This window comes from Dasypus novemcinctus, chromosome 3, assembly GCF_030445035.2.
Source record: "Dasypus novemcinctus isolate mDasNov1 chromosome 3, mDasNov1.1.hap2, whole genome shotgun sequence".
NCBI classification, from domain to species: domain Eukaryota; kingdom Metazoa; phylum Chordata; class Mammalia; order Cingulata; family Dasypodidae; genus Dasypus; species Dasypus novemcinctus.
In genome coordinates this window covers 36,320,426-36,345,523 of record NC_080675.1, presented here as the reverse complement: position 1 = coordinate 36,345,523, position 25,098 = coordinate 36,320,426, and the positions used below count along the sequence as shown (strand labels likewise).

At 49.8% G+C, this 25,098-nt stretch overlaps 1 protein-coding gene across 5 annotated transcripts in view; it reads left to right on the top strand.

Annotated features, from left to right (window-relative positions):
* Positions 1-9,279, top strand: part of RGS6 (regulator of G protein signaling 6) — a 620,371-nt gene extending 611,092 nt beyond the window's left edge. For 3 of the 5 annotated variants that reach the window (XM_058293121.2, XM_004452000.5, XM_012522723.4), the window contains one exon: positions 5,215-9,279. In XM_058293121.2, coding sequence (XP_058149104.1) covers positions 5,215-5,265 — 51 coding nt within the window. In that variant the 3' untranslated portion in view covers positions 5,266-9,279. The remainder of the gene's footprint in view (positions 1-5,214) is intronic. The other 2 variants (XM_058293120.2, XM_058293119.2) reach the window with 2 other exon arrangements.
* The last annotated feature ends 15,819 nt before the right edge of the window (positions 9,280-25,098 follow it).

Sequence of the window (25,098 nt, the reverse complement as noted above, 5' to 3'; positions counted from 1 at the left end):
GGGTGTTGTTTTTTGTTTTTGATATATCTTATTTTAAAAACTGAATAAAGAGAATATTTTTAAAGCAGATAAATTGCCCTTCAGCTCCTGAGAGAAATCGGAAACCTTGGCAAGGCCCCGGGAGTAACTCCAGCCCCAGGACAGGATCTTGCCACGGGCCCCCCACCCCACCTCACTTTGAATTTCTCTCTGCCTCCTTTGGGCTCCTGGCCCAGCTCTGCTGTGGATTAGCAGTACATCATCTAGTCCCATAACCTGGTTTCTCCATGTCATCTGCCCCATCTTCTTCACAAAGTTGAATAGAGGGTGAGAAGAGGTGAAGAACTGAGGTGTTTTGAATCTAATCTACATGAGGTGAGGATTTTTCTACCAACCCCGCCAGAGTGTCTCACAGACCCCAAACTACCCCAAGCAAATGGTGATCTCTCATTAATTTTAAAGACCCAGGAAGGAAGATGCCACAGTGGAGAAGGCACACAAGGGCCCCATCTTCCACGATCAGTCTGCATCCTCCCGTGAGGTCAGGCAGGGCCGTGCCTCGTCTCCCTGCTGATAACCTAAAGCCAAGGCCCTTTCCGCCAGCTCTTCCACTCCTCAGCGAGGCCCCAGGTCTGTGATTCCTCCCGCGTGTGTCCTCAAAGAGCTGGAGCCTCATGCAGCTCATAGCTGACCTTTAGTTACCTTGAGAGGACAGCTCATCTCTCAGGCCTCCCACTTGCTGGCTGCTGAGGTCACTTGGTGAGCCCGATTTCGCACAACAGCATTTTTCATTAGCAGGTATGAAAAATGCCTGTGTGTCACAACACGAGGATCAGTTTGGATCAATGGAAGCTAGAAAGAGTGTTCCAAATTAGTTCTATGGAAGGTTCCAGTTCCCCTAGCAGAGGAACCTGGGTTTCTCCTATCCTGGAAGGGGGAAACATTAAATTTATCCAACAGGCAAAGTTGAACGACTTAAAAAGAGGAAGAAGTAGGAAATTCTAAGGCAGCAATGGGAGAGCTGGGGTTTTCTTCTAATCTCTTTTTAAGATTTTAAGTTCTGATTACATATGACTTAATGCACAGATCTTAGAGGTAGAGTTCAATGATTTGCCAAATGTTTACACCTATGTAAACTACACCCCATCATGCTAGAAAGTTCCCTCATGCCTTTTCTGATCAACCTCACCCCCTTTCCCCCATCGTAGTGGCCTGGATTTTGGCTTAGTGAACTTAAGATAACTTTGATCTTGGGTCATCTGAACAAGTCAGCATGAGAATCCCATCAGCAGCTCAAATGTCTTTACCTTTTTAGTATTGAAAAGAGCCTTTCCTGAGCCCCTAGTGCTTGGCTCAGCTACCCTGGAATGCCATCTAACACCACCCCACCCCCCACCCCCACCCCCAGGGCTACTCTCTGAGCCCCAGCCCTTCTCCCAGCCAGTGCATTTAGCATCAGTCTCCCAGGTAAGTGGGGAAAGCTCTTGGCAACCTGGACCATGCATGCCTTGTTGATTCATATCTGGAAGTGCAATGCACAGAGCTACAGCATGTCCAGCAGCATGTTGATTTTTCTTAAAAACATTGCACAAAAGGGAGCTGTTCCTTTTGTGCGTTTCCTTTTAGCAACAAAGAATTCCATGACCACCTTCTTCCAGGCTTCTAGCCATCAAGATGGCCACAGAGCTGAAATGATTAGTCAGGGTAGAGGGTGGGAATTGAATGTGTGGGTGTTTCTGTGAACCCAGCACTGAGACCCGTGGTCCATGAAATTGAAGGATCCCGAATTCTATTGGATTACACTCTGCCAAATGTCTAGAAGGTGAAAAGAACACTCTGTATGCAAAGCTTTGGTGTCTCTGGAATGCACCTTATGTAGCTCAGTGCTTAATCACTATATTTCTTCACTTGGACAAAGGCTGCCTGCTAATAGCATTTTTGACCCCCCTCAGCTGCTTTGCTCAGCTACGCCAAGGCCTGGGGCTGAGCCGGCTGCAGTTTCCTGGCACCATGATATGTTCCCAACTGACCAGCCCTAAGGAACATCACACATTCACACCCCCAACACGCTGCTTCCTCGGAACTATGCAAGCGCCCTGCAGAGGCAGAATTACCACTCCCATTTCTAAGTGGTTCCTTCAGAATCATCCAAACTAGAGGAGAGGCTGCGAGTGAAGGGAGGAGGGAAGAGCCTGGTGCAGGGTGGGAGCTCTCCTTTCCCTGGGCTACTGCACAAGTACCTGGGGAGCTCCCCACAAGCCCAAAGCAGCCTCTATGTGGGGGTAGCTCATCTCTGAACACTGGTAGCTTCTGCTGTCAGATTTCACTTTGATCCCTGAAAACTACAGGAGCCTCAGCTCTTCAGAAGGGAGGCAGCTGCTGAGCAAGCGTGATCGCTGGATTTCTTCCCTAAAGCCCCGGGCCAGGCATCTAGACATGCCTGCGTCCTGCATGATTAACCGCCTTCCAGTTCAAACCTGAACCTGCTCACCCAGGAGGTCACCACGTAGCGGGGCAGACTGCAGCTGGGCTGAGCTGCTGCCCGAGTGGACCCGAACCCCTGTGACCTCCATCTTTAGCAGAGACCTGGCATTTGGTAAATGCTGGAGCATCAGAGTAGGGAGAGGGAGAAAAGAAATAGCAGGGAGCTCCACCTGGATTGCAGCGAGGTTGGGCACAATCCCAGGGATGGTCTGAGGCTGGGCAGCTGCCCCATCCTTCCCTCAAGTCTCTGGAAGTGGACGCAGATGGGGGGAAGGGGGAAGGCATTGCCAGCTGAGGGCTGGCCACAAGTCCTTTGAGTCAGAGCTGTGAGGCTGAGCTCCAGGACTTAGGCAGGAGGAGATTAATTGCCACCTCCAAGCCCAGCCAAGCCTGTTCTGTAGAACTGGGAGGCGCAGGGGATGGGGGCCCTCAGGGCCTAAAGCACCCAGAACAAATAGACACACCAACCTCCAGATATAGAACCTCCAACCTCCCTTCCCCCACAGCCCCCTCCCTACCCAAGATGACCTCGCTAATGAGAAGGAAGCTGTCATGAGAGTTTGGGTCACCTGGTCCACCTTACGCTCCATTGTCTTCAGGTTTTTAAAGTACGCACGGACATGGACTGTTATGTAGAAGCTTTAGTGATTCTTCTTTTCACATCTGCCAGCTAAATCAGAGCTCCCAATGCTGTGATTGGGATATGAAAACCCAGTACATATATATTTGGGTACACAATGTGTAATTTGTAGCCCGGTGGAGGAGGACTGGGAGGAGCCACTATTTGGTACTGGGTTACCACAACACCCAGCACCCAAGGGGAAAGCAAAATTCCTTTGTGCCTTTAATGTGAGCTGGAATGGACACGGGTAAGGGAGGTGGGGGGAGCTCATAGGAGCTCTCCGGCCAGGAGGCCCCGGCATGCATGGGCCCCACATTCCCCCAGAGAGGAGACACACACACACACACACACACACACACACACACACACACACCAATGCTTCCAGCCTTCAGGACTGCACAGGGCAGGCACATGCCCTGGGAACCAACTGGATGACACACGTCTCATGCTCCCTGTAAGAAAGGGCAGTCAAGGAGAGTAATGGCTAGATTAGGAGCCGTAGAAGCCAGGGCTGGAGGGAAGTTCTTGAAGGTCAGCCTCTGCCTTCTAAGAGCTATCGTTGTACCTAACGGACTCTAGACAAAGGAATCACCATCCTGTTTATAGTGATTTTCAAAGACTGACACTGTAACCCTTCAGGATTAAAAAAAATACCTGGTTTTAAAAATCCTTAGCTTCGTAGAAATGAATCCTGCTGCAGGCTAAAGTTAGTGTATTTGAAGATTGCTGATGGGGAGATTTTGTGTGTGCGCATATGTGTGTGTTTTAAGATAGGGAAGGAAAAATGAAAAGTTTTGTCTCTCTAATGAACACGGGGAATAAAAGAAAGGGAAGGAAAAATGAATAAGGGGAGGTAGATACAGCCTCCCTGAAAGTACCTGAGGGCAATCCTGAATCTGGACAAGCTTCCATCCATGCCATCCTAAATCTCAAAATCAAGCTGGTCACATGCCTCCACGTGGGGAGAACCTATCATCCTGCGTCCAGTCAACTCACAGCCCATGTTGTTTGCTTCTTAGATACACCCATTACCCATCAATTCATCAGTCAGCAGGTTTATTGAGTACTCTACCAGGCTTCACAAACCTGATCAATTTTTTTAATTACATCCAGCTTCCATGCAGCCGAGCCCAGTGAACAAGAGCAGCCCTCGCAGGCCACTTAGAAATGAACATGAGGAATTGCTGGCCCTTGCAATCTCACTCCAGCCAGCACCACAGCCCAGGCTGACTAGCGGTCATACATTGCCCTTCACAGATGGCGATGGTGTCGCTGACCTGCTGCCAATAACAGAATAGGTTTTGAGCGTTTTCTCCGACACAGCGATCAGTCTGCTTGGGTCCCGCCATCCCCTCCTTTAGACCCCTAACTCAGGTGAGCAGGGGAACGCATACAGGCTGTGTCAAGGAAAATCCACAGAGCAACTGTGCCTCCTTGTCCTTCTCCTGCCTCCGTTTGATAGCCAACCCCGAGGCCTCCCTCCCCAGATGAGGAGCTCCTCAACCACCCCCTCCCCAGTTGGGCTATCCAGGATCAAACCTCATGGTCCAGTTTAGTTATTAATTTTTTTATTTTCGAGAAGAAACGCTACATAGATTGAGTCATTAAATTTGGTGCGGAGTCATCAGTCTTGGCTTCTGGTTACAAAGACAGGGACCCCAGAACACAGAGATAGAATGAGTGTACTCCATTTGCCTCAGGATTCACAGGTCTTTGCATTTACAAGACAAAAGAATTCTTTAGCTTCTAGTCACCCCTGTCCTTAGTCCTCATCCTGTTGGGCAACCTACCTACTCTCCCCTCCCAAGTCATTCGCCACTTGACTAAGATCAAGTTCAGGGGCAGGCCACAGACATTAAGAGGTACTCTGAGGGTTTAAATGCCTGACTTCCAGGTAAGTAAAATCCCCATCCCCCCCAAAAAATAATACCAGGAACACCTGAGCCCTGGTTTCGCCCACCTGCCCCCACTTAGAGCGCAAACATCCAGGTGGTGAGCTGGGTGGGTTAGCTAAGGCCCTTCGGCCTCCGTGGCTTCTGCAAGGAGTAACTCGCCTGTCTGGCTCTCTGTCTCTGTCCGTCTGTGTGTGCGTGCACTGTGCGTGCCTCCCTGTGGCTGTGTCTCTGCAGGGAAAGTCGCTGGCGGGCAAGCGCCTCACCGGCCTGATGCAGTCCTCCTGACCGTGCCTTCCGCAGCGCCGGGAGCCGGGCCCGCCGGCCCCGCCGACCCCGCCGGCAGGCGGCGGCGCTCCACCTCCGCCGAGAGAGTCTCCTCGCCGGGAGACCTGGTCACTGTGAAAGAGAAGGAGTGAGCCAGCTGGAGGGCCAAGGCGGGGAGACCTGGCGGGTGAGCAGGGAGACCAGAAAGGACAAATCTGCAGAGCCGGGGGTCCGCCCGGTGGAGGCTCCTGTTTACAACCCTCTCTTCCTTGTACAGTTTTGCTTCGACACCGCGTTCTCTATGAAGCCCTTGTTGCAAACTCGTTCAGGAGAGAACACCTCGTGGGGCTCCCGTTGTGACTATTCCTCGCTCTTATATTCTTATTACCATCACTCCTGCTTCTGGCAAACTCAAGAGGGAAGAGCTGGCCCCAAGCACATCCAGTATTATGCATCGCCTCCCCGCCCCCTCTGGGACACCCACAGTCGTACACGCGACACCAAGACGGTCCCGCCTGCCGCCTGCCTCCCCCAAGGCACTGTGGCCACCCCGATGCCAGACACGGCTTGTGCATAAAATGCTCAAATCACCTGTCCAGCACTGAAGCAACCTCACTGATTGCTTCACCTCAAGTTCTTTCGACCCTCTTTGAGGCCGACTTTAAAAGAGGTCCCCTCCCCCCCAAGGCACGGTGGCTACCCCTGGTCCCCTCAAATGTCTCAAAGGTCCGTCATCAGAGGAAGCCCCAGTGCAGGTGCAAGAGCTTGTTTAACTACCACCAAGGTTTTGATGACCATCTTTTTAAAAGTTATTTCATAATTTTTGCTGTTTTTGCCTCCCTTTGCCCCTTGGTTTGTTCCCTCGCATTTTACTTGAAATAAACATGACCGTGGACTCAGGGGCCATTGGGATTCTCCCCTCCGGGAGCCGGGGTGGAAGCTGGGAGGGTTTCCCCCCACCGGGAGGCGGCTGGATTGCAGGCTGGCATCCCCCACATTAGGGTACCCCGAAGGGGAGGGCCGCACCCTCGCTCTATCAGGGCCCAGTTGTGGCAGAAGCTGGGGCAGAGTATGTTTGGAGAGCCCGGGCAGGACCACGTGGTTCTTGCTCCAGTCTTGACCGGAAGGCCTGAGTAAAATTGTCTATCGGCAAAGGCAGCCCACTCAGCCATGCCTACCGCCCAGGGGGAAAACCAAAAGAAAGCAACACCTGCAGAAACCTGCAAAAATCTACTTGTATTCCCTTCATGTGTGTGTCAAAACGACTACTTGCCAACTTGGCTGTGAGGTAATACATGTAAAGCACCTAGTCAGGTGCTTGACATTTAGTAGGTGCTTAGCAAATGGTAGCTATTACTATCATTATTATCATTGTTATGACTGTGACTCCCACCAGCCCTCGGACAGAGATGTATTAAGTAACATGTTTTTGAATTCAGACACTCATTCCCCACCTGCTATGACTATCCTTCTTTGATCTATTTTTAACCATAGGTGAAAAAGCTCCCTTGGGAATGTATAAACAGAAAACATAGAAGCAAAAAAGGTGATCACTGGTATTTCTTTATTCACATAGGCAAATTCACCAGCTGGTGACCAAAGGCTCGTAAACTTGTTTGCAGTCCTTGTCCCTTGGGTGCTCTCCCATGGCCCCTCTTTCCAACCCCCATCTCTGTATCTTGCTGTGTGGCTGATTCCACGTGGTCTTGTCCCCATGGGCACCAGGCTTCCAGTCCCTACAGAGGAGTCTCCTTGGGTGTTAGGAGTTTTGACTATGGTTTTACCCTCGTGGGTTCTTCACCGCCATGCCCGTTTCCCCTATTGGCATTTGTTCCTATTTCTGTGAGTTGCAGTGGAAATTAGGAAAATGACATATGTTGAGTTTCAGATTATCTCAAAAGATGGCATCATGAACCCAGATTCTTATGGGACACTACCACACCCTGGTTCCACAAGACCATAGCACAGAGCCTGGCACTTTGTAGACACTTGATGAATACATGAATGAAATGAAACTCTACCCCAAATAAGGGGGTCCCCTTTGACTGCCCCTCTCCTCATGCCACCTCTTTTTATCCCCTTGACCTCCCCAACATTTCAGAATAAAGCTGCAGCCCAAGTCATCTGTACCCAACATTGCCCAAGAGAAGCTCTTCCCTGCCAGAGGTACCCAGGCTGTGCTGACGCCAAGGCACAAGGTATCTGGACATGGGTGTTCTTAAGCAGCAGGCCCCTCTGTGCCCTCCATTATCTGGGCCCTTCCCATGGGCCACAGGGAACTTTCTAAGTCAGGCTGTAGACAGGACAAAGTTGCCTGTCCCACCCTACCTCCAAATGCTTCCTACTGTTTCTGAGCTCTGCTGGCCTGAGACTTGGCCGCACCTGATGGTCCCCAGTGGTTCTGGAAGAGATGGAGCAGGCTGAAAACTTCCAAATATCACTGGGGAAATTCAGAAGGGAAGGCAGGGTCAGTAGGCTCAATCAAGGTAAAGAAGCTTCAGGTGGAGTCAAACATAGAGCAATACCCCCATCACCCCTGTGCTCCATCCAGGCATACTCAGTCCCATGGCCACCACCACATGCTCCCCAATAGAAGCAAGCCAACCATGATTGAGGGTGGGATAGGGATGCTCCGCTCAAGTTAGCCAGTCCAAAGATGGTCTACTATGCAGACCTTGTAATGCAAGTGCACTTGGAAAATCTCGTATTGGCCAGTCCCCCCATTGGCTGGGTTTACACAACCAAAAATTCAGACCAGATTAGACTTTAGAGGACAGCTCTGTAGCAAAGCAGATTCCTCTGCCCTGTCCTGTCCCCTAGAAGCAGACTTAGCTCCCCCAAATAGGAGTGGTCTCTGGGCCCAGAACTCTATCCTGGGCAAATATCATTTTGGCAGCCTCAAGGCCAAAGCATCAGGGCAGCCCAGTAAATGACCACTCACCCATCAGGTCAATCAGTCATTGGACACCTCTACATTCCAAGTTGGCACATATAAAATGCCCAGCAGCAGCCAGATGGCCTGACCCAAGCAGCAAGAACTCTCTGGGCTGGGGAAACAGCTCCTGTCTTTCCAGAAAGTGATGTACCAGCTTTGTTCTACCAGGAAGGTGGGGTTGCACCTCAGGAACAAAGCAGGGCCAAGCCACTAGAGCAGTTGGATGGGCCTGTGTTCCCCTTGCCACTCTGAGCTGCTGCTCAGACACGTGGGGTACATGCTTGAGGAGGCTTTTCCCCTGGCAGGATTCCTTCTGTGTTCAAACTACCTCACCAACAGGACACTGAGCAGTAGCCTGCCACCCATCCAGCCTGCTTGCTGCTTGTGGAGGTTTATGTTTTTCCTAGAATATACCCCTCCTCTCCTGTTCCAGAGCATGGCCTTTGAATGCCACCACCAGGAGATCTTCTCCAGAAGATGGAGAGGTTTTAGGATTATTGTCTTTGGGTCCTGCAGAATTTATTGGAGGGAGTGTTCCAGGAGGATCTAGAAGCTGGGAAGCCCTCGGCTATGGGGAAAGAGAATGCACCACCAGCCTCCAAAAGAGGCTGGTCCTGTTGAGCATGGAGCAAGCACCACGGCACAGCACAGCCAAAGAGGGGCCAAATGAATCACTAACCACTCACAACAGCACCCTCTGAAGAAAGGTCTGTGCTGGTGTAACCATGGCAACAGCAGACGCCAGCAGCCGATTCATTAGCAGCACCCAGTGATAAGGCATCCCCTGGGCAAGACTCGGGGGCCACAACGTAGCAAAGTAGCAAATGTAGCAATAAGGGGCCCAGAGCCGTAAAGGCACAGGGTTCTAGTGACCAGGCCTTCACCCTCTCCCCAGCGCCGGCGAGGGCTGTCAGCCGACTGGGGAGAGGAGGCCCTGCTCCCCCCGAGGGCTCCCTCCCCGCGATCACCGGTGTCACAATGGCCTCTGCATAGTGCATGTGGTTCTCAGTAGTTTGTTTTTCTGGAATTGGGGGATTGGACCCCAGAACCAGATAGCCTGGTACAGTACAAATAAACAAATAAATGACTTAAACCCACCACATCCAGCTAACTGTGTGGCTCCTTGGTCTGGGGGCTTGTTGGGTGGGACTTACCTCTAGGGAAAAATCTACCCCTCTACTCCATTCCCCCTCCCCCTGTTGCACACACCCACGCACACACATACACACATCTGGTTACCCCTTACTCCCAAGCAGTATACTAACCAGCTAGGAAAGGCCAGAGATCACTGGGGTGTCAGGCTCAGCCTGGTAGGCTTGGGGAGAGGATGTCACTGGAAGGCTGAAGCCCCTGCCAGTGTCTTCTTGGCTGGCTGGTCTCGATGGCCCATTCTTTGTGCACAGGAGCAAAACTCAGTGACCTGATGAGCACCCGCAGCAGCCGGGCACCACTCTCTGCCCTCTTGAATGAAGTCCCCAGATGAAAGTCGGCTGCACACAGACAGAGCTGCTCATGGAGAGTCTTGTTTCCTGAGCTACAGACAGTCTCATCTCCCAGTAACGCCAAAGCAGCAGGCCTCTCAGAGCCTGAGAGTCAAGCTGATGAGGACAGGAAGAGAACAAGGGAAAACGGTACTGCCGTCCGTCGGTTAACTACAAAGCAGCTCGCTTCGGTGGCAGAAATGTTGCTCCTGAAGGTAGAAATGGTCTCAGAAGCATGGCAATAGTCTCCAGAGATGAGTTCTGCTCTTGTCCTATTGGTGGGCACCTCCTTGGCTCCAGCCCTGGCCCATCTCCTCAAGCAGGATTTCTTACCTCGCACCCATCACAGTTCCTGATGTGTCAGGCCCACAGTCAGGGCCTGACTCACCCACAAGAGCCATGCCTTCCTGTGTTCGACGATGGCCACCAGCCTCTGGGAGCCTGGAGCTCCTCCAGTCCAGCCAGACCATCTCCAGGTTGGTTCATGTCCAGAATCCGCTTGCCAAACTGTTGCCCCATATACACATGATCCTCCGGACCACCGAGAACAGAGACCTGCTTTCAGGTCCAGGGTGGAGGTGGGGATTCGGATTGGGGGCTAGTTGTTATAGCAGCAAGACTTGAGTCTACCCAAGCATGAGGTCCATCCTGGCTGCTTCCTCTCCCCTCATACCCTCTCAGTGACTCCCGGCATAAAGGACATGAGCTGCCCATTCCCCTGGTGCCAACTTCCTATCACTCTGTGGTCCCAGCCTCTGAGGGATCACTGGGGCCTCTGACAGATGTCTCTGATCCTAGGACCTTCCCTGGGATGTGGCCACCTCCAATTGGAGAAGCATCCAAGTGGGCTCTCTGAGCAGCGCCATGCCCTCCTGGGGTCCCCCGGCTTTGCTGGCAAGCTTTCCCTCAGGCCACCCACTGTGAGCAGAGACACCCATATAAAATCCTGGCTCCCTTTGATGGGGCTCCCTTTCCTGCATCCAGCTCTTCAGGTCCCACAGCGGAGCTGCAGAATCTGTCCCAAGCTGTGCACATCAAGAGGCAGCTCTCCCTGGCCGTGGAGGGGTTGCAGGGTTTGGCTTGTGGTATTGGAGCCTGGGATGGGGGTGGAGCTCGGCATGAGCACCCTCTGGAACAGAGTTCTCTGGGATCATCCTGCTCTCACAAAGCATGGACTGGGTCCCCTGAGAGCCTTAGACCTGGCCTGGCCAGGTCTGGCTTATTTTAGACGACAAAAGAGAAAATCAGCCCCTGAGTGCAGAGGCCTTGCCACACACTCTCAGCCAATGACGTGAGTGGTAGGGAAGGATGTGGGGAGACACAGGGTGAGTGGAGGTTCGAATCCCCACTCTGACACTTAGCAGCTGTGAAATTTTGGGCATGTCCATCTCTCTTGAGCATTAGCTTCCTTATTTTTAAAACAGGGATAAGAACTTTGATATCATAAACTTGTCATGAATGAATAGGAAGGGCTTAGCCTGGGCCGGGCATATAGTAAGCGCTCACTAACTGCGTGCCACTATCAGCTATTGTGCAATAGGTTCCCCCTGCCACCCTGCCCCTGTGTGCCAGCCTTCCCACTAGCCATGGACTTGGTTCTGCCTGTGCGGACAGCAGCCTCTCTCTGGCTGCTACAAGCCCCTTCCTCTTATCTTCCTGGCTAAGGCCTGGTGCCCTCACTGTGTGTCACTTGGATGACTTCAATCAATAATCCTGCATTAGGCTTCCATAAATCACAGAGCAGAAGCTAGGTCCTTTAGACCTTGGATGGAAAAATGGAAGTAGAAGGGGTCTCCATGCTCCATCTAGAGTCCCGTTTGTCAGACAGGTCTCTGTGGCTGCTTCCTTTGGGTCTGGATTCTGAGCTCTTGTTCAGGAATATTCCATTTCAGGCAGTGACTAAGAGTTGGGACTGCAGAGAGTGGGCCAGGCAAGGCCTCCTTCCCTCCGAGAGGTGAAGCATCCCTGACTCACCTCCACAGGGAAAGCAGGCTCATTCCCAAAAAGGGCAACCAGGCAATGAAGCCTAGTTTTCCCCTTCCTCCCACTATATCACAGAAAGCCTGTCTTAAGTTGGAGAGGGGACGGCAGGATCAAGGAGGGAAGGTTTAGAAAATGAGACAAGGCCCTGGATAGCTTTTTCTGCTGCTGTCCACCAATATCATACCCAAAGTAGAGAACCAGTGGATATTAGCACCAAGAGGTACCCTAGAGATTTTCTTCTCCAGCATTGTGTGTGTGGTACAATTTTTGTTTGTTTGTTGAGGTATAATTAACATACTAAAATTCGCTCATGTAGGGAGCTAGTAATTTTGATAAACTGCTTATCAGGTAACTATCACGGAAAATCAAGACAGAGGATAATTCCATCATGCTGAAGAGCTCCTTCAGGCCTCTTTGTGGTTAATCTCCTCTCTCCTGCCCTCTGTTCCTGGCAACTACTGCTCTATTTTCTGACCATGTAGATTTGTCTTCTCCAGAAAGTCACATAAAGGAGAATCGTGGGATATGGCCTTTTGAGGCAGGCTTCATTCACTTAGCAAAATGCACATTGCTGCATGCATCAATAGTACATTCCTTTAGATATGACTTGGGAGTCTTTGACAGCTTCCTTGCTATCTGGTATTAAAAGATAATCCAGAATCATTTTCTCCATTTCTTGCCCCATACCTAAGTTCCAAGTGAATGAAAGTCTAATGAATGTTTTGCTACAAAATCAAGGGGTCCATAGTGGACTTTGCCTATAAACTAAGCCTCCTATGCTTCCAGAATGTTAGAATTGAAAAGTCTTTTACCAATCATCTAGCCCAGACCCTACATTTTACAGAACAAGGAATGAGATCCACAAGCATCTAGTGACTTACATAATGTCCCACAGGACTATGGCAGGGCAAGGGTTAAAAATTAGGCCACCTGATTCCCAATCCTTTGTGCTACCCACAGTCCTGTACTACCTCCTCTTACATGTCCTAGGGTCCTCTAGTCAAGCCCTTTCACTCAGGCCACATCCCAGCCATTGTTCAGTATGCTGAAAGGTGGCCCTGGAAAGTGGAGTTACCCCAATTTCAAAGCTTACAACAAAGTTACAATAATCAAGACAGTGTGGTATCAGCATAAGGAGAGACATACAGATCAATGGAATAAATCGAGAGTCCAGAAATAAACCCTGATGTCTATGGTCAATTGGTTTGCAATTGGTTTTCCGCAAGGGTGCCAAAATAATTCAAAGGAAGAAAGAATATTCTTTTCAAAAAATGGTGATAGGGGAGATTCACATGGAAAAGAATGACATTGAGTCCTACCTCACACCATATGAAAAATTAACTCAAAATGCATTAAAGTCCTAAATGCAAAAGCTAATACTATGCAATTCTTGGAAAAAAACATAGATGTAAATCTCAGAGCTCTTGGATTAAGCAATGGTTTCTTAGATATGACAATAAAAGCACAAACAATGAAAGAAAAAAATAGATAAATTGGACCGCATCAAAATTAAAAACTTTTGTGCATCAAAGGACACATCAAGAAAGTGAAGGGAAGCGGACTTGACCTGGTGGTTAGGGAGTCCGTCTACCACATGGGAGGTCCGCGGTTCAAACCTCGGGCCTCCTTGACCTGTGTGGAGCTGGCCCATGCACAGTGCTGATGCACACAAGGAGTGCCCTGCCACTCAGGGGTGTCCCCGCATAGGGGTGCCCCACGTGCGAGGAGTGCGCCCCGTAAGAAGAGCTGCCCAGCGCGAAATAAAGTTCAGCCTGCCCAGGAATGGTGCTGCACACATGGAGAGCTGACGACACACAAGATGACACAACAAAAAGAAACATAGATTCCCGTGCCACTGACAACAGAAGCACACAGAGAACAGACAACTGGGGCGGGGTGTGGGGGGTGAGAAGGGGAGAGAAATAAATAAATCTTTAAAAAAAAAAAAAAAGAAAGTGAAAAAACAACCCACAAAATGGAAGAAAATATTTGCAAACCATGTTTCTGTTATAGAACTCTCAAAATGTTCTGAAATTCAGTGTGGTGATGGTTACATGATTCTGTGGTTTGGGATCAAACCGAAAACCACTGACTTATACACTTTAAATGAGTGAGTTGTATGGTATGTAAACTATATTTCTATATGGATATAGGAGGGAGAGAGGAAGGGAGGGAGAAAGGGAGGGAGGGAGGGAGGAAGGAAAAGATAACTCAAGACAGGAAAAATTCCCAGCCTGTTTTTCTAAATTGCCAAGAGCAAGAGGACAGGACTGGCCCCTAGAGAGAGTGAGTGAAAGTAGCTACAGAGAACTTTGCAATCCTTCCTAGTGCCAAACACAGGGTCAGCAGGTGCCAGATCAGCCCAGAGTGAACAGGCCCACTCCAGCTGTCTGTGCCCACTTCTGAGAATTCAAGTCCCCCCTTGCAGGGAACTAATTTAATTAGGTGGTTTAGTGGCCTGCTGGATAAGAGATCCACTCAAGGCACTATCTTACATCCAATATGAGCCTTGTTTCCCAATACTTTAAGCCCCAGGGACACCTAGGCTGTAAGGGAAAAATGCCCTGGACTGAGAAAAGGCTCAGGTACCACTGGCCACATGGGCTTGGGCAACTCAGTTACCCAGATCATGTGCCGCAAATGTTAAGAATAAAAGGTGCCAGTACCCCTCTCCAGAAGATCGCAAATTAGAAGGATTGAAAAGGACTCCGGAAATCTACATTTTTCATAAGTACTCCTGGTAGCTCAGATGCACACCAGGTGGGAATCATTGAACAATGCTTCCTATATTTTCTTTAACCCAAGAACTGGATGACTCTGCAAAGGAGGTTTGATTGAAGTGTGGAAAGGACACACATCTCCTACTTCACCTCTTCTCCAACCAAAGATGCCCATCTCTGTCCTCTCCCAGCATGAAGGGAACGGAGATCTGTGCACTGTGATGTGGCAGCACCTGGAATTCCCCTAAACAACCCCACCCCCCTCCACTGGCTCTCTGCTTGCCACCCTCACAAAGCAGAGGCCTGCAGCAGCCAATCCTGGTTCCCCTCACGTAGGGATTGCGGGCAGGACACGTCTGCATACCCACTCACAAACACACGCACGCGTGAGTGCACGGCTAGGAGATAATCTATCAGTTAAATGCTTCTGTTCATGCAAGACTTCGCCAAGGTGAACTCCCTGAGCCTGCAGATAAATGAATCAAGTCAGAAACAAAGGAAAAACATTGGGATCGCACCAAAAGATAAATTACAAATTGGATTAGTGGAGCTTCCTCTCGCTCGGCTGTGGAGACATGTTATTAGCTGTCTTGACATGCCCGGTGGCTTGCAACACCCACACGCACGCACACACAGCATCTGTGGGGTCCCTTCCTGGACAGACACAAAGCAGAGGTGACCTTAACACTTCTCATTCCTTCCCCTGAGGCCTCGTGGCTGCACTCAGGATTCTGTGCTTTGGGCAGGAAAAAAAAAGAACTTTCCTTTCGGCTCTCACACCTGGTGCCACTGAGCTAGGCCACAGAACTTCTACCAGTTCATTCACTGATCTGTGTCCTTCCTCAGTTCCTGCTGACCACTGCACCCCCTCACCATGGTCCAGGCTCAGGTACGGCAGAATAGGAAAGACCACCCAGCAACAGGCGTTGCGGGAAGCAACTGGCAGGGGGCAGGAGTGCAGAGGTAGGAAGATGGGTATGCGTGAGACAGGTCTTGGTGACTGCCCTGATACAAGCCCAGGAGATGGGTCAGATGGACTGCACAATCCTGGGAAATTTCAGTCTATACATGAGATTGACTGCATGTCAAGTCATCGACTGCTGATAAGCTTATAGAGCTCAGTGAAAATGGTGCTTCTCCTTAAAGATCACATCTTCTAGTAGTAGAAGACACAAGGCAGGGACACAAATATTAGAGGAGAGGTATAAATAAATAAAAATGCACAGAGCAAGGGGCACCTAAATCTGCTTAGGAGGAATCAGAGGAGTTGGTGGCACGGAAAGTCATGGCCTGTTTGGGGAGCAGTGGGCGGGCCCCGTGACTGGAACATAAAAGAGCACTGGAATGGGAGTCAAGGATAAAGAAAGGTCAGAGCTAGAGAGCAGAGAAAGACATGGCGGTGAGGGTGGAGAGAAGGGGCAGATTCTGCTGTAGTAGAATGTAAAGCCCCCTGATGACAATGAAGATGAGTGTTCAAAAGGGAGAGGTGGATGTTTCAGAGGCTTCAAATCAGGGTGGAAGATCTGTGCATGGTCAGTAGACCTAAATCCTGGTCCAAAGGGGGATGAGGACAGAGCTTTTAGGCTGGAAGCAGGTTTCTGGAAAAAAGGGCAGTGAGAGAGGTGAAATGACAGGGGATGATGCTCAGAAGGAGACTTTCAGTGTTTCTTATTTCAGAGGTGGACAACTTCTAGGCATCCAGGATAGGGTCATGGAGGTAGCTAAACTGGAGAGGAACAAGTAGAGGGACTGTGGGTCATTCGGGTGGGCATTATCATTCAGGGCAGCAGGAGGTGGAGTGGTGGAAGAGCATGGGAGTCAGGGATGAGAGTCCTTTTCTAGAGGAGTATGGAGAAGTGACCTGGAGACCAGAGATTAGGCCACTGAGGATGAGGAGAGGATGGAACAGCCAACTGGGGCACCTGCAGAAGGAACTCGTAGACAGAGTTTATGTTTCAGATGCCACAATGTAGTGGTGAGAGGAAGGAGGTGCCCACTTCCTGCTTCATCCAGATTGTCCTCAGAAGTACATCTGGGACAAATCTTTCTCCACCACCTCCATCATTTCTGGAAATAAAAGCCAGTGCCATTGGGAAGTCGGGGTTGTACACAGTGCTCTGCACAGAGCTCCCGGGTTGGCTTGACTTCGGCTCTCTGACCTCGCTCTCAGCCACCATCCATTGTCCTTCCTCCAGCTCTGGAAGATCTCCTGAGACTGCTGGCCCTTAGTCTTCAAGGGCCATCTGGTGGAACTGCCTCATGATGAAACAGACTGGTGTCACACCCCTCAGAATTTTCAGTAACCTGATCCCTCACTAGGGCTCAAGGTGAACTGCCTCAATCCAAATTCCAGTCCCCACGGACCGTGTTGAGGAATGATTTTCCTTTATTTGCAGTTCTCCTGTCACCCTTTGCTTTCCTTTTCCCACGAGCAGCACAAACTCTATTCTCCCAGTTTTTCTCTTTAGGGCATTTTCTCCAGGTTCTTTAAAACCAGTTTAGACTTCCCTGAAATGTCTGTTTGGCCCTGTAAGGGTGGGCTCTTACACACATGGGCCCACTCACATTCGGAATCCCCAACAACCAAAAAGATCGGATCACCCTCTCAGCAAAAAGTGCATGAGTTCCCACTGAGTACCATGATGCTGTAATCTGTACTAGAAATAAAATAGATGATAATTTGTAGCAAAAGGACCCAGTCTCCAACACACTAATGTCAGTCATTTAATATACTTTCGGCGGCAGTCAGATTAAGCCACACATACGTTAGGCCACATAGAATGCTTTCTACACCTGTAAGCATAAACCTTTTGCTTGTTTTCACCATTTGGAATAGGGCTATTTGCAAAAGTGTCATCAAAATGAGGACACATTATTGTACCGTTTTGTGATAAAGAGTTATCCCTACAACCAGGCTATGAAGAAATATAACTGGCTTCCATTCAAGGGTCCCGTGAAACCGGTCGAGGGGCTGGAATCTGACTCCTTCCTCGCTGTCAGTCAGGAGTTCTCAGCATGATGGATTCGACTGCCCTTTGCCAGCCCCTCAATGCTTCTAACCTGCTGCCCACTGTACTTTGTTTTTTGTTGTTGTTTTTTTAATTTGTTTCTCTCCCCTTCCCCGCCCCAGTTGTCTGTTCTCTGTGTCCATTTGCTGCATGTTCTTCTTTTGTCCTCTTCTGTTGTTGTCAGCGGCACAGGAATCTGTTTCTTTTTGTTGCGTTATCTTGCTGCGTCAGCATTCCATGTGTGTGGCGCTATACTTGAACAGGCTGAACTTTCTTTTGCACTGGGCAGCTCTCCTTAAGGGGCACACTCCTTGTGCGTAGGGCTCCCCTACGCACGGGCACCCCTGCATGGCACGGCACTCCTTGTGCGCATCAGCGCTGCGCGTGGGCCAGCTCCACACAGGTCAAGGAGGCCCAGGGTTTGAACCACAGACCTCCCATGTGGTAGGCGGATGCCCTATCCACTGGGCCAAGTCTGCTTCCCAAGCCCACTGTACTTTGGGAAGAATGAATGACTTTCACAGGGGATCAGAAAATCAAGCAAATTACAGCAGTAACATTAATTTACCCCAAATTCTAAACCTAGGCTCTGGTTTGAGATCTTAAGGCTCGGAAATGGCTTATGCTTTTCAGATGGAATAAACACATGGCCTTCATCACAGCATTTGCCTTTCATTCCAAGAACTCCTTCCCTTCATTTCTGGAACCATCGGTGTGATCTGAATACTTGCAGCTGCCCTCCCAAGAGAGCCCCGAGGCACGAGAGGCTGTGCCCTCATTTTGTTTATTAAAGTATCTTCATATTTATCTTCACAGACGTTACCAACAGGGGATTGTAAGATACAGGTATATTATTTGACAGTCAAAACACAGTCCTAAGCTGTCTCTTGCCCAGAATTTCATATTCATATCTATATGAAATTTATTTCTATATGAAAATTTTCTGAGCAAATAAGTTGAAAGTTGGAAATGTGATCTGCTAAAGGTGGTCTACCATGTCCAAATTCCAGGCATCTGGGGAAAAGACTCTCAAAAAAGAAAGAGTTCACCACCTTTAAACATGGCCTGATTTCTACCTTTGTGAACCATTCACCAGCCCTTAGTTCTTACCTCTTCCTGCTTTCTCTCCCATCATTCTTAACTCTGTAGTTGGCCCCTGAAAGATACACCCCACTACTGAAAACACACACATTTAATGCAGCTCCGTTTCTTACTGCCTTGACAGGGTAATAGCCACAATGTCACGAGAAAACATCATGACAGTATAATTTGAAGTAAGCTGGATCAGGTTTCACACCACACACCTGTCTGGACCGTAACACTAGATCTCAAGATACAGCCACTGTCTGGAGCGCCACATACCTCTCAGGCTTCTCAAGGCTGAAAGACCCCTGGCATTGCCAGGGTCCTTGGAAGGAGCCTTGGAAGGCCCCACAGGAGAACCCCACTTTATCATGTTCCTGAGCTGCCATTTCCAGAGCCCAGGGACACAGGAAGAGCCCATATTAGTGACGATCTCACTTGACCCATCAGCTCCAGTAATAGATAGATTTAGTGTTTTCAAACCCTAAATGATACCCTACTTCCAACAGAGGAAGGGTCAGAGAGTAGAATCCCAGTGCATGCTACCTTCAGGAGAGGCTGAATGCATGTCCTGGGAATTGGCACAGGAAAAACTCGATCCCTCCCTCCATAGGGAGGAATCCTTGCCTCTAAAATGCCTGGGCTCTTCTGCTAAGTGACTGAATTTAGCCAACCCTTTAACCTTGGGTTCGGACTCGGAGCTTATCTACCTCTCCCTCTGACCCAGAATACCCCCATCTACCTGTCAGAACTTAATTTCCCTCATTTGAGAGATTCTGATTTTACTAATTTGGGAAGGGAAGCTCTCCTTAAATTTTCCTCTGACTTGGGAGGACCTTCACCACTTTCTGGGCCACACCCACATCCTCCTTCTTGCCCAGATGGCACACCTCCCTTCATGATACCTCTATTAGCCAGCCAAAGGGGTGCTGATGTAAAATACCAGAAATCTGTTGCTTTTATGAAGGATATTTCTTTGGGATAAAAGCATACTGTTACAGAGTCCAACTCAAGGTACCATAAGAGGTACTTCCTTACCAAGTGTCTGTTGCCATGTGTTGAAGCAAGATGGCAGGCACTTCTGCATGGGTTCAGCCTTCCTCTTTCCTCTTAAGGTTCGGTGGGTCAGCTTCTTCTGATCTCAGCTGTAGGCTGGAGGGCTTATTTCTTTCCAGGCTCTGCTGCTCTGTTCTCTTCACAAGGTCAACTATAGACTATCAGGTGAATGGCTCCTCTTACTTCCCAGGTGCACTGGATCAAAGTCCATTCCTTTCCTTGTCTGTGGAGCTCGCTCTATTCCTCTGTGTATTTCTTATTCTGTCTCCTTGACTGATGGTCCATATCAATAGCCCACTAAGGGGGTGGGGACTCAAACTGAGTGGCCTTAATGATGAAGTCAAATCTAAGCACTTTTCTTGGCATAATTTAATTGAAGGCATCTCAGCTAAATTTTTTTTTCTCTTTATTTTTTTAAAATGTTACATTCAAAAAATATAAGAGGTCTCCACATAGCCCCCACCCCCCTCACCCCACTCCTCCCATATCAACAACCTCTTTCATCATCATGGGACATTCATTGCATTTGGTGAACACATTTTGGAGCACGGCTGCACCACATGGATAATGGTTTACATTGTAGTTTACATTCTCCCCCAGTCGACCCTGTGGGCCACGGCAGGACACACAATGTCCAGCATCTGTCCCTGCAGTACCACCCAGGACAACTCCTAGTTCTGAAAATGCCCCCACATCATGTCTCTTCTTCCCTCTCCCTAACCTCATCAGCTACCGTGGCCACTTTATCCACATCAATGCTACAATTTCTTCCATTACTAATCACAATAGTTCCATAGTAGAATATCCATAAGTCCACTCTAATCCATACTCTGTTCCTCCATCCTGTGGACCCTGGGATGGTTATATCCAGTCTACCTCTATATCGAGAGGGGGCTTAGATTCCACATGGACGGTGGATGCAATTCTCCTACTTGCAGTTGTAGGCACTCTTGGCTCCCTAGTGTGGTGGATGACCTTCTTCACCTGCCTATTCACTGGCCAGGGTAAGTCCAATAAACCAGTCAGCTGAATCTAATACAATCAGGGCAACAGACCCATTTACAAACATAATCAAATATCTCTTCTTGGAATTCATAAATAATATCAAGCTGCTACAATATCCCACAGACCCTCCTAACATGGGAGTCTTGGGGGTCAACCTTTAATCTTTTTTGCTCCTTTAGCTTCCACATCCTAACTAATATCAAATCCTGCTGATTCTGCTTCAGCCCCATCCCTTCCTACTGCCTTTCTTGAGGTCGATGGTTTGAGTGGCATCCCTGCCTCTTGTCAAAAGCCTCCAGCACTATCTAAATATATCCATTTCCTGCAAAAGGCATCTTGGTGTCTCCCTATTGCCATCAGGATTCACTCAGTTCAATTCCACAAAAGTGGATTGAGCACCCACCACATCAGGCACCAGGTGAGGTGCTGGGGATGCAAAGATGGAATAAGGCCTGTTCTGGACCCCTAAAGAGCTCCCAGGAATGTACCAGTGAGACAGGCATATACGTATGATTTCATGAGAAAATGCTAAAGTAAAGGAACTATAAAACACACTGGAATTTGAGGGGCAGGGGGACGTTAAGAACATGTACAGAAGATGGTGATATTTGAGCTGAGGCTTAATATGTAAGTAGACATTGATTTGTCAAGTGGACAATGATGAAAGGGATGCTTAAGGATCTTTCAGGGAAAGGAAATGGCTTGGGCTTGACCATCCATAACATTTGGGGGACAAGCAGGGGTCTGTTGTGGGAGTCTGGAGAAGGGGACCCAAGATGAGCTAAATCTGGACTCCTTTGGAAAAAAGCATCAGTTTTTCCTGCTGCTTTCAGCCTACTCTCCTGACTCACCTCCGGCCACTCCTTCCATCTCTTCCCAGATTCCAAAGCTCCCCCACCCCCCAACACACACACATGTGCACACTCCTATGGCCCGGGTCTAGCTGACTGGCTTCTGACTGGATTGTAGACTCATTGGCTGACCAGAGGGAAAAGGAATGACCCCATGTGGCCACCACAACAAACTTGAGAGCAGGCCCATTACGGAAGCCCCTGACTAGTGCCCAAAGAACACATCCAGGACACAGTGGGCCCAGTAGTCAGGCCCTTCCCAGCCCCTTTGAGGCCTCTGGATGGGTGATTATTGCCCCTGACCTTCGTTGTCCCATGCCGCATTTACCGTCTTTAGCAGAAGACCGTCACAATGAGGCCAGAGGACAGCACCCTGCCCTGGCTGCTGCACCAGGGGGAAAGCCAGGCATCCCAATAACAGACCCAATTTGGAAGGCATTCCTCTTCCTATAGATCTACAAAGGGGCTGTCAAAGAGCAGGAAGGGGAGGAACCCCAGCCCTGATACCAGAGACACTAGAAGGAAGCCTGTGGACCAGTCTTCAGGAGCACGTGTCCTGAGATGAGGCCCTCTCACAGTCCTGGGCAACGATATCCAGTGACAATGTCCAGACCCACTGAGGGTCTGGGAGACACCTCTAAGAAGGCTGGCTGCCCAGCACTAAGCTAAGTGCCATGGTTGGCCAGTGAAGTGTGGAAAAGGGCGTGGCCCCCGGCCACAGGGATTCAGTCGCACTGGGCAGATGAGACTCATGCAGAGCAATGCATGAGCATGGCAGCATATGATAAAGCGCTCAAGTGCTGGGCATAGAAATAACGTCAGGTGGAAAAAGTCAGATCAGTGTGGGCTGGAGCCAACAGGGAAGGGTTCAAGGGAGAGGGAAGAAGAGATGTGATGTGGGGGCATTTTCGGGACTTGGAGTTGTCCTAAATGATATTGCAGGGACAGATGCTGGACATTATATATCTTGCCATAACCCACTGAATGGACTGGGGGAGAGTGTAAACCACAATGTGAACTATAATCCATGCAGTGCAGCAGTGCTCCAAAATGTATTCCCCAACGGCAATGAATGTGCCACAATAATGAAAGAGGTTGTTGATGTGGGAGGAGTGGGGGAGTGGGGAGTGGGGTATATGGGAACCTCTCATATTTTTTAATGTAACATTTTTTTGTGATCTATGTATCTTCAAAAAAAATACAATAAAAAAATGAAAAGAAAAAATAAAGACAGAATGAATGGAGTACATGATAAAAAAAAAAGATGGAGGAAACACAAATCTTCCTTATAGACAGGCAGAAAGGGAAGATTAGGCAAACAAAAAAAGAAGTGGGTGGGTGGGGCATGAGCTGATCCATGGGGCAGATGGGATTTGGACAATAACAGAGAGGGAAAAGAGCATGAGCCAGCACACCTAGCCCCTGAGAATCAGAAGACACCTTGATGTGCAGTCGTCCTAATTCTCAGCCACTGCAAAATTCCTCCTCAGCAGCCGGACCATCCAGCCTCCTCCCTGAGTGCTCTCGGGGCAAGAGGCAAGAACTGAATGGAGGGGCTGGGCTGCCCAAACAAATTCCTCCCTGTGCCATGTCTCCTGACAGCGACACCTTTCTCCAAGTGGCCAGCATCCTAAATCTTAAAACATCATGCCTTATGACTCGGGGGACAACCCTTCCTCCTGACCCTGTATCTCGGCAAAAAAAAATGTCATCCCCATCCAGGGTGACAGCTTTGCCCTGCAGGACAGAAGCAATCAGCCTCCATCCTCAGCATCCATATTCATGGGGAACGGCTCCTGCTCTGACCTGTAGCCCTGCGTGGGATGTCAGCCTGGGAGCCCGGGCTGATGGTCCCCAGAAGTGCACTTCAGGAATTAGCCCACAGCCATCTGCCTCTCCTCCAAGTAACTTGGGCCCTGGGAGGAATAAACAGCTGTTGTAATTGCAGCCCCAAAGAAGCATGAAATAGGGCAAGGAGGAAGGGGGTGGGAGCAGCCTGCCTTGGAAGGGAGGTGGCACCTTTCAGAGCCGAGGCTGCTCCTGAGAGTGTCTGAAGGTTATTAGTGTGGCTGTAATCAGGCTATTAGCCAAATGCAGGTGGAAAATGAAGTGGCTTTGAAATTGCCTTTCGGAGAAAGCAGAGCCTGTGTTGGTCTAATCTATGCATATGATCTCTTTCAAGTAGCTCTTCAACTTCCTACATGACCAAGACAGGATACCAGTCACCAGCTAACCACTGCCAGAACCACCCACTTCCCCATCCTTCAAAAGGGAGTGGGGTCTGCCAGGCAAAACCCTGGCCTCTGCCTGCTCCCTCTGGCCAATGGAAGCAAGCACATGGCCCACGAGACCCTCTCATACACCAAGGTAGAGCCGCGAGCCCCTGCAGAGCCAATTAGCCCAGAACATGTCTCTTCAGTTCACAAGCAGGTGACCTCATTCTACACCCCAGGGTGAGCAGGGCCCCATGTCCAATGCCCAGTGTGACCATCGCATCCCCTCGGGGCTTCCCGAGGGGACTCGACAGCAGTCTCATTTCTTTTTTTTTTTTTTTTAAGATTTATTTATTTATTTATTTCTCTCCCCTTCTCCCCCCATACCCTGGTTGTCTGTTCTCTGTGTCTATTTGCTGCGTCTTCTTTGTCTACTTCTGTTGTTGTCAGCGGCACGGGAATCTGTGTTTCTTTTTGTTGCGTCATCTTGTTGTGTCAGCTCTCCGTGTGTGCAGGGCCATTCCTTGGCAGGCTGCACTTTCTTTCGCGCTGGGCGACTCTCCTTACGGAGTGCGCTCCTTGCGCGTGGGGCTCCCCTACATGGGACACCCCTGCGTGGCAGGGCACTCCTTGCGCGCATCAGCACTGCGCATGGGCCAGCTGCACACGGGTCAAGGAGGCCCGGGGTTTGAACCGCGGACCTCCCATGTGGTAGACGGACGCCCTAACCACTGGCCAAGTCCGCCACCAGCAGTCCCGTTTCTAAGGGCAGCATCTTGAAGGGAGAGGGGTCCTCAGGGTCCTAGGTAAATGAAGCCACCCGCCCAGCCCCTTCTGGGCCACTTGGGGGATCCTTCTTCAGAGGCTGCAGAAAAAGGGAGGAGTGTTCCCACCTGCTCCTCCTCGGGGTTCCTTGTCTTGGTGCAGGGCACTGCCACCCAGCCACTTCCCCAAGCCTAGAGCATGGGTCTCATCCTCTCTTCGGCCAACTCCACATCTAACCAGTCACAAATTCTTTCCTGACACCTCTTCAGCCCAACCACTCTCAAGCTCCCCACCGCTGCTTACAGCTCCCCCCACACAGCCCACCCGGTCACTCTGCATCTGTCCTGTCCATTTTCCACGTGGCAGCCAGAGTCATCTTCCAAACAGTCAAGTCCGATCATGTAACTCCTCTGCTCAAACCCTTCTATGGCTCTCATTGCCCTTGGGGTAGTGTGATGATATCCAAATGCCTCATCCGACCCTTTCACCCCGAGGAACCCCTGCTGCAGCAATACTGAGCTATGCTCAGTAGCCCAATAACTGTGCTTTCTCTCGCTACTGGCCTTGGCCACACGCCGCTGCCTTTGCCTGCAGTGCTTTCCCTTCTCTTCCCTTCTTAACTAAATCCTATTTCTCTTTCAGAATTCCACTCCGATTTCACCCCCTTTCCAGGAACCTTATCACCTCTTTCCCCCAAGTTTGGGATAAGGGCCCAGTTTTAAGAGGTTGTTGCCTGTGTATTATCTGTATACAT